At 39.4% G+C, this 10000-nt stretch overlaps 1 protein-coding gene across 1 annotated transcript in view; it reads left to right on the top strand.

Annotated features, from left to right (window-relative positions):
• LOC143027721 (uncharacterized) overlaps positions 1–10000 on the top strand; it is a 65876-nt gene that overhangs the window by 44194 nt on the left and 11682 nt on the right. Inside the window, exon 15 of the mRNA XM_076189199.1 lies at positions 1796–1941. Within this exon, the coding sequence (XP_076045314.1) occupies positions 1796–1941 (146 nt within the window). The remainder of the gene's footprint in view (positions 1–1795; positions 1942–10000) is intronic.

The following is a 10000-nucleotide window of genomic DNA, read 5'->3' as shown; positions in this document are numbered from 1 at the left end:
AGTTCCTCCGTTTCTTCTCCTATTTCCTCCCCAAGACACTTTCCATTTGGGAATCGATCTCTGGACCTCTTCATTTATCTCCTCACCCAGCGATGAATCAAAGTCGATTTTTTTTTTCTTTTTCTTTTTTTTAGGCGATTTCTCTTAAGCCTTTCCGTCCTGATTGGACCCTTACCCTTCAGTCTAACCCAGTTATGGACCAAAAGATCTCTTGTCGGTATGCTCTTCCTTTGTAATCTTATTCTATTAGTCTTTGAGAGATTATCTCGGTAACGAGGATGTCAAGTAAATCTTTAGAAATCTAACTCACTCTGTCTGCCTGCGTGGCTCTCTGTTTGTCTCTCTGTTCGTCTTAATAGCTTTGTTATTCTCCTTACTCTTAGAAATCTCATTCACTTCCTCCCTTCCTCCCCACCACCGTCTATCTGTCTTTCTTTCTCTCTCTCTCTCTGTCTTTCTCCATCTCTTTTTCTTTCTCTTTCTGTTTGTCTTTCTCTCTCTCTGTCTTTCTCTCTTTCTCTGTCTTTTGCAACAACCTTACCATTCTCCTCACCCAAACAAGCAAACAGCACACCCAAATAACAGACTTTACTGCACGCTGCTTTTGGTGATCCCTCTCCATTCAGCGCTCTTTACTTCCGCCACTGACTTCATTTTTTGACCGCCAAATGTCTCTCCAGTCACTAAAGTCGACCTTTCTTGACCACTCCGTGACTCATCCATTCCAATCATTCCTCTTACTCAACTTTTCCCAGCCCTGTCACCCAATCCTCTTCAATCACCCACCAACAACTTTCTTCATAGTCCTGTTCTGACAACTTCAGTCGAGATTGAAGTGCCTCTTTCTGCGTTTCGGTTATTTCACTTGTACCTTCATGGTTCCTGGGCTCCAGCTTTTTCCTATACACACACACAAATACAAACACACACACACATAAGCACACACGCGCGCACACACACACACACGCACACACAAACTCATACGCACACACGCTCGCGTGCGCGTGTGTGTGTGTGTGTTGGTGTGTGTGTGTGTGTGTGTGTGTGTGTGTGTGTGTGTGTGCGTGTGCGCGCGCGCGTGCCTCAAATCATCTTTACGAAATAAAAACCCTTTTTCAACTCCAGATCAGATTTTATTCTGGTTAGCACCAGATAATTCTTTTCAAGGCCATCGTAGTCAAAGTTCAAAATGAAGTGAAATCTCGTAATGACAAAAAAATCCTGTCAATACAACAATGTTATATATTTTATTCTGGCTAAATCCAAGCTATTTTATTCGGCTGAGGTAGGGAGGGAGGAAGGGAGGAAGGGAGGAAGGGAGGGAGGGAGGGAGGGGAAGGTGGGAGAGGGTGACTGGAGACCTGTGGCCAAATAGGGTCATTCCAGGTCAGGCCCCACCCTCAAAGATGAACGAAATCGCTTGGCGCAAGCTAGAACAAAATCTCAAGTTCACCACACTGAAGTGGTTGATACGAAGGCCCGTTCACACTAGCGTTTCAAACCGAGGCGGTTCAATTACCATGCAAGTCAATGGAAGCGTTCATACACAACCACACAGTTTTTCCTTGACTATACGGTACCGCCGCTGTTTCCGCGCGGTTCAAACCGCTAGTGAGAACAGGGCCACGTCTTTAGGGCAACAACGACGACGCCTACTGCGGGCGGTTCCTCCCTCGTTCGTCATTAGAATCTTTCGTCTCTTGCATTCCCTTTGTTTCCAACTAACCCAATATTTTCTTCTTCTGCGTCCTCTTCTTCGGGATCTTCGCCCGCCTTCCGCCCACGCCTGCTACAGTCTCGGACCTGCTGATGGGCGTCTATCTCCTGCTGGTGGGCGTGCAGGACGTGAGGACCCGGGGGCAATACCACGAGCATTCCCGTCAGTGGTCCGCATCCCACTTCTGCAGCTTCGCCGGGTGCTTGGCCATGGTCTCCTCGGAGGTAGGTGGCGCGTCAGCAGTTCTTATTTATTTCCTTGTCTTTTCTTTTCTTTTCTTTTCTTCTCTCTCTCTCTCTCTCTATCTTTCTCTTCCCCACACCCCTTTCTCTCTCTCTCTATCCTCTTTCTCGTTTTCTTTTACTTTTACGTACTTTCATTTTTCTTCCTGTATTATAGTCTCTCCTCATCTTTTTTCTTTCACCAATATCCTTTCCTCCTCTTTCTCATTGTCTTTTTTTTCTATTGTTCTGCCTCTCCTCATTTTTATTACTCACCCTTTTCTCTTCTTTCTCTTCTCGTTTTCCCCTCTCTTCATTCCTTCCTTTTTCTTCTTAATCCTTCCGTTTTCTTTTTCTTTTTTCTCCAATCCCGGTTTCTGTTCTTCCTATTCTCTCTCTCCACCTTCTAGAAATTTAATTCCCGGTTATTCTAACGTCAATTTTATATATTGTATGTATATATTATTTTCTTTCTTTTATACACAAGGTCATTCCACTTAGCCAAATTATAGTCTATGAAATGTGCCATCCTGATGAATTATTTGGCCTCTTCTTCCGAGTATCACTTTATACAAACGTAGTTCCAACTTTTGATGTCGAAAAATTTAATATAGTGAGCAAAGTCCCAAGGTTATCTTGATTTTTCTTTTTTTTTAGAGCAGAAGACATGACTCAACTGAAAACAAACTTAATGGGTTGACAGCCAAGCTTAGTAGTTTCAATTGACTTTGATGACTTAGCAAAAATCATGGTACAAAACAAAGGAAATAGTTTTCTCCTAAACACACAAGATGTGTTTTCACCCTATGTTGACGTACATGTGAACAAATAAACTTGTATCACAGGACCCGAGGTCCAATTTTTCGTAATTCCTTGAGTGCAGAATCCGTGACATAGTGAGAACTCAAAAAAAAAAAAAAAAAAAAAAAAAAAAAAAAAAAAAAAAAAAAAAAAAAAAAAAAAAAAAAAAAAAAAAAAAAAAAAAAAAAAAAAAAAAAAAAGGAAGAAAAAATAAGTCCGGAGGGTCAATACGAACGAGGTTGGTCGGCAAGCAGCCGTCGTGACGTCATGTCGCTTGCTGGGAGGTGTGATGACGTTACCAACGCCATATTGAAATCTTCGCATTAAAGTAAAAATTCTATCAATCCCACATTTTGACCGAGGGAATTTCTGTGTACAGATACCAGAGAACACAAAAAAGAAAAGAAAAGAATCAGAAATGAAGAATTTCCTGTCCCCAAAGGAAAACACTGACCCAGAAAACTAGATGATTGGTTTGTAACATTTTGCTAAAAGTGCCCACGGAAACGATTTAAAATATCTTTCTATAATTTAAATCCTCGGAAGGCAGAACATTAAAGGATGATGCAATCTTCCTCTCTCATTTTCTTTCTGCCACAAAGGATATTTCAGTAACGTTTTCTGAATATGTTATGAATAAAGTCTGGTGTTAATCAGAATAAAATCTGTGAAGTCCGTCATAGTCGCACAGGAATGAACTTTCTTTGTATTGGATATCAAAATAATGATGATAATGATAACAATAATGATCATAGTAACAATAATACTAACGAGAAAAACAGCAACAACAACAACGACAACAACCACAACGACAACAACAACCACAACAACGACAACAACAATAATAGTAATTAATAATAAAATAACAATAATAACAATAACAACAATAACAATGATAATAATGATGACAATGATAATAACAGTTACTATAAAAAAAATCGCTTCTTCTTGAGCGAACGGGCCTACCATTTACGACTGAAAACGAATTCGCTCGTGAAAGGCAGGGCAACAAATCTGCAACACAAAATTTTATGTCTTCTAAGGGACCTGGACTTTCTTCTTTCTTTCTTTCTTTTCTCTTTATCCTCGGATAGTCTTTACGATCTCTAAGGATGAAATAAAGTTTGGGTTTTGGTGAACTGAACATAGAAAAGAAAGTAAATAAATAGATAAATAGAAAAATGAATAAATAAATAAACAATAAGTAAATAGATTATATACAAATAAACAAATGTTGAGACATTATGACAAGTTGAAAAAAGGTGGAAAAAGAGAGTCACGGGTCTCGTTCCGAGTTTATTCCTGACCGGTTTCGCTTGTAGCTTCTTCAGAGGAATGTTACTCTGAGACTAAAGCTGGCAGTATACATAGTTGGTTGACTCCGCGTTCCCTCTTTGTGGGGGTCCGTTGGAGTTTACAATGAATTATTGTGTGAGTGCAGTAACAGTATGTGTGAGGTGTTGATCTATATATAATGTGTCGTAATGTTACAATTTATGATTTCATGAGTATAATATGACTTGCGTTAAACCAATAAACCATGATGTGAAATGTAATTCAAACTAACAAACCAGAAATCGAACAGTTGTATGTGTGGGAATAGAGTGTCTGAGGCATCCTAAAATGTGGCAAAATGTCGCATTTTACGATAATATGAGTATAGTGTGATCATGTTGTGAGAAGAAACATATATTAACAGAACAGAAAATATTAAGCATTTATGTATGATACAAATTAAATTTGAACATATAAATATTTAATAATTTCTGTTCTGTTAATGTGTTTTTTCTCACAACATGATCACACTTTACTCATATTATCATAAAATGTGACATTTCGCCACATTTTAGGACACCTCAGACACTATTCCCACACATACAACTGTTCGATTTCTGTTTTGTTAGTTTGAATTACATTTCACACAATAATTCATTGTAAACTCCAACGGACCCCCACAAAGAGGGAACGCGGAGTCAACCAACTATGTAACATTCCTCTGAAGAAGCTACAAGCGAAACCGGTCACGAATAAACTCGAAACGAGACCCGTGACTCTCTTTATCCTCCTTTTTCAAATAAACAAATACATAAATACAATAATGGAATACCAAAAAATATAAAAATAAATAAATAATTAAAATAAATATAAAGAAAAAGAAAAAGTATATGATAAAATAATCAAATAAACAAAAGAATATAAAAAAATGAAAGAGTTTTCCCAAACAAACAGGGCAAAGGTGACGACTTTGGTCGCAGAGAAACGCCTCATGGCGGGACATTTAATATACATATACTGCATTTCTACATACATACATACGCACACACACACACACGTGTATATATATATATATATATATATATATATACATATATATATATATATATACATATATATATATATAAAGATGCCCGACATTAAAACTATTTTCTTGAACAAAATATAACATATACGAACATCGCTCCGTCCCTCCTTCCCTCCCTCCCTTTCTTTTCCCTTTTCCTTCTCCTTCCATCTCTCTTCCTTCATATTCTCCCTCCCTCCCTCCCTCCCTCATTCTCTCTCCCCCTTCCTTCCCTCTCCACTCTCCCCCTTTCCCCCTCCCTCATTCTCTCCCTTCCCCCCTTCCCTCCCTCCTCACCCTCCCCCTTACCCTTCTCCCTTCTGCCTCCCTCTTCTCCCTTCCACCTCCCTCTCTCCCTTTCCCTTCTCCCTTTCACCTCCCTCATTCTCTCCCTTCCCCTTCTCCCTTCCGCCTCCCTCTCCCCCCTCCCTAGCTCCCCTCCCCACTTCACCAGCCAATTAATCATTTGAGAGGGCAGACGACCTAATTAGAATGATACAGATTAAGACGAAAGACGTTTAACAAAAGGCACAAATTAAGGTTATGATGAGAACGAAGACACATGACGGTACGAAATCATTTCAGATAAGAAGGATTAGAGTTAAACTGGTGAGACACTAATGGAAGTCCGAGATAAGAGATAAGAAAATTTACGAAAATTATATACAAATTTTTACAGCCCATAACGAAAATGAAGATTGCTACTAATGATTTGGTTAAATAAGAAGATTAATAAAAACCGGGTTAATATGCATTAACATACATTAAAAAATATTAAGATGAGTCAGATTAGTGGGAAATGAATTAGAATAAGACAGAGCGAGATTAAATTTGTTTTTTTATGAGAGAGTAAGACAAGAGATGGAGGTAATATACTGTAGACGATTGCGTGCAAGGTGTAGACAATGCAAGACAGGTTAGGACTAGGAAGGAAAAGGCAGGGTAGGTTAGGACAAATAAGGACAAGACAGGATAGGGTAGGACAAAGCAGGACAAGACAGGGCATGGTAGGACAAAGCAGGACATGGCAGGGCAGGGTAGGACAAAACAGGACAAGAGAGTACAGGGTAGGAAAAAGCAGGACAAGGTAGGGCAGCTTAGGACAAAGCAGGACAAGGCAGGGCAGCTTAGGACAAAGCAGGACAAGGCAGGGCAGCTTAGGACAAAGCAGGGCAAGGCAAGGCAGGGTAGGACAAAGCAGGACAAGGCAGGGCAGCTTAGGACAAAGCAGGACAAGACAGGGCAGGGTAGGACAAAGCAGGACAAGGCAGGACAAGGCACGGCAAGGAAGGACAGAGCAAGACCAAGCAGGACAAGGCAAGACAGGGTAAGACAAGGCAGGGCAGGGTAGGACAAAGCAGGACAAGGCAGAACAAGGCATGGCAAGGAAGGACAGAGCAAGGCCAAGCAGGACAAGGCAAGACAGTAGGACAAGGCAGGACAACGCAGGACAAAGCACGACAAGGAAGGACAGAGCAAGACCAAGCAGGACAAGGCAAGAGAGGGTAGGACAAGGCAGGACAGAGTAGGACAGGGTAGGACAAGGCAGGACAAGGCATGGCAAGGAAGGACAGAGCAAGGCCAAGCAGGACAAGGCAGGACAGAGAAAAACAAAGCAGAACAAGGCAGGACAGAGCAAGACAAAACAGGACATATTGGGACAGGGTTGGACAAGTCAGGACAGGGCAAGACAAAGCGGGACACGGTAGGACAGGATTGTACAAGGCAGGACAATGCAGGACAAAACAGGATAAGGCAGGACAGAGGACAAGGTAGGACAAGCAGGACAGAGCAGGACAAGGCAGGACAGAGAAGGACAAGGTAGGACAAGCAGGACAGAGCAAGACAAGGCAGTATAGGTTAAGACAAGATAGATAAAGCAGGACAGGGCAGGAAAGGACAGGACAAAACAGGACAAGACAGGGCAGTTCCACCAGACTCTCTCTAAAAGAAATCAATAGTTTTACATTAAACTTTTAGTTTTCTCACTCAAGACCCAGCGTACGAAACGATAATATTTTTTTTTCGTGAAACAGTTTTTCTCTTTGTTTTTAGACTCGCAGCATGGTCCTTATTTATCGATATATATATATATATATATATATATATATATATATATATATATATATATATATATATATAATATATATATAAATATATAATATTGATCATTTGGTTTTACGTCATGAGCTCTATCTACCAGGAGGCTACGACAGTGCCCCTTACAATTGACTCTGTAGTGTGGAATTGAATGAACCATGCCCTTGGTCCAACTTGCTAGAGCCAAATTTGAACCGCCGTTTCCTCGACCTCTGCCGCAAGAAGCGACGCTCTAACCCATTCATCCTTTCAATTGTTATTTAAAAAGAAAATTTGTGTACTGATACACATCATCCCGTTTTCTATGAAACCTTGAATTTATACCATTTCAGCGGGTTAGAGCGTCGCTACTTCCGGCGGAGGTTTAGGTGACGGGAGTTCGAACCTCGTTTCCGGCGAGTTGGACCAAGGGCAGGGTTCATTAAATCCCACGCTACAAAGTCCTCTGAGAGGGGGTATTTACTTCAGCCTGAAGTCATGAAGTGCGACAATATTTTAGGAATCCGAGTGATACCTCTACGGACCAGAGGCACGCAGCATTATTTCATGACTGGAGACTAGTCTCTATTAAAAAAATAATGATAAACAAAATATAAAATAAATAAATAAAAAGTTACCACTCCGTTGTGATATCCTCTTTCAAGGGCCATTCACACGGTCAAACGGTTTGTCAAACAAATGTTTGAAGTGATGTTTGAACCGTGTGAATGGGGTGTTTGGTTGTCAAGCATGTTTGACAAACGTGTCACACGGTCAAATATCACTTCAAACATTTGTCTGGCAAACCGTGTTTAACAAACCGTTTGACCGTGTGAATGGCCTTTTCGATTTTTCCCTTTCTCATCTGTACGAATCGACTTCTTCGGGGCGATAATGTCCTTCAGTGATAAAAGCGCTGGTTATTGCTGACAAGGTACAAATGTTTTGGGAAGCGATGATTGGGTGCTTAGTCTCTGTGAGAGCTGGGAAATAAGCTGCCGCCAGGAAAGCCATAGCACAAAGTCGATAAGTCGGTTCGTTGATAACCCCCAAGCGTTCCGTTCCGTCCCATTCGCCACAGACTCGAACAGCCCAAGAAACGACCAAGAATGAGAATGAAGCGAAGACGGAGGAGGAAGAAAAGGAGGAGAAGGAGGAGGAGGAGGAGGAGGAGGAGGAGGAGGAAGAGGCGGTATTTTTCGTGATGCTGGTACTCTCTGTTGTTGTTCTTGACGCTGTTTTGGTGTTGATGTTCAAGATGTTAATGTTGACAACTATGTTAATGTTGATGGTGATATGGAAGTTGATGTTTTTTCATGTCATTGTGGATGTTATTATTGATGTTTTTGTTGTTGTTGTTGATGATGATGATGATGATGATGATGATGATGATGATGATGATGGTGATGATAATGATGATGATGTTGATAATGATAATGATGGTGATGATTATGATGATTATGGTGATGATGATGATGATGATGATGATGATGATGATGGTGATTATGGTGATGATGGTAATGATGAGTATGATGATGATAAAGATGATATTGACAATGATGATGGTGATATAGACCATGGACTAAAATCTACTGTTTCCAAATTTGCTGATGATACAAAACTGTGCGGAGTGGCAAATGATCACCCAAACCAATTAGATATTCAAGAAGATTTAGATCAATTACAGCAATGGTCTGAAAAGTGGCTAATGAAATTTAACACAAGTAAATGCAAGGTAATGCACATAGGTAAAAATAACAGTAAGTACGATTACAAGTTATTTGGAAATTCCTTAACAAAAGTGGATAGTGAAAAAGATCTCGGCGTAATTATCAGTAACGACCTCAAATCATCCAAGCAGTGTATTTCAGCCTCTGAGAAAGCAAACAAGATTCTGGGATTGATTGCGCGATCTTTTGATTTCAAAAGTCCATCACTCATTAACAAGCTATATAAATCGTTAGTTCGTCCACATTTGGAATATGCTGTTTCCGTATGGTCACCGAATCTCATTAAAGACATTGACAGACTGGAAAAAGTACAACGGCGAGCCACAAAACTGATTCCAAATATCAAAAATAAATCATACGAAAATCGACTTAAGCACATGAATCTGTTTTCCCTAAAAAAGCGTAGACTCAGAGGTGACTTGATACAGGTCTTTAAGATTTTAAAGGGAATTGACAACATCAAAAGTGACCAAATTTTCACATTGAATGAGAATCAGACAAGAAACAATGGTCTCAAACTGTCCGGAAATAGATTCAATTTGGAAGTAGGTAGAAACAACTTTGCCAACCGTGTAGTTAATGAATGGAATAAACTTCCTGCACAGGTAGTGCAATGTAGTTCAGTTCGAAGCTTTAAGAATCATTTAGATAAATACCTAAGTAAGATGCTGTAATGATTATAATTTATGTTATATTATTTGTTTTTGTTTTGTTATAATTTGTCTGTCTGATTTTCATATATTATTTGTTATGTCAATTTATTATCATTTACTATTTACCTGTTTGTTTGTTATTCAACTATACCTATGCATTTATTTATGTATTTTATTTGTTATTTACATTATTATAGTTTTAATTTATTATTAATATGATTTTTTTTTTTTTTTTTTTTTTTTGCATCCGACCTAGATATAGATCAAAAGGTCTCCTGTCGGCATGCTCCGCCTTTGTAATCCTTTGATGATGATGGTGATGACGATAATAATGATAATAATGATGGTGGTGATGATAATAATTATGATGATGATGGTGATTATGATAATAATGATAATGTTGATAATGATAATGATGATGATTATGATGATGATGATTATGGTGATGATGATGATAA

This window comes from Oratosquilla oratoria, chromosome 8, assembly GCF_046742065.1.
Source record: "Oratosquilla oratoria isolate Oo_2021 chromosome 8, ASM4674206v1, whole genome shotgun sequence".
NCBI classification, from domain to species: domain Eukaryota; kingdom Metazoa; phylum Arthropoda; class Malacostraca; order Stomatopoda; family Squillidae; genus Oratosquilla; species Oratosquilla oratoria.
This window is presented reverse-complemented; position numbering and strand designations above follow the sequence as displayed.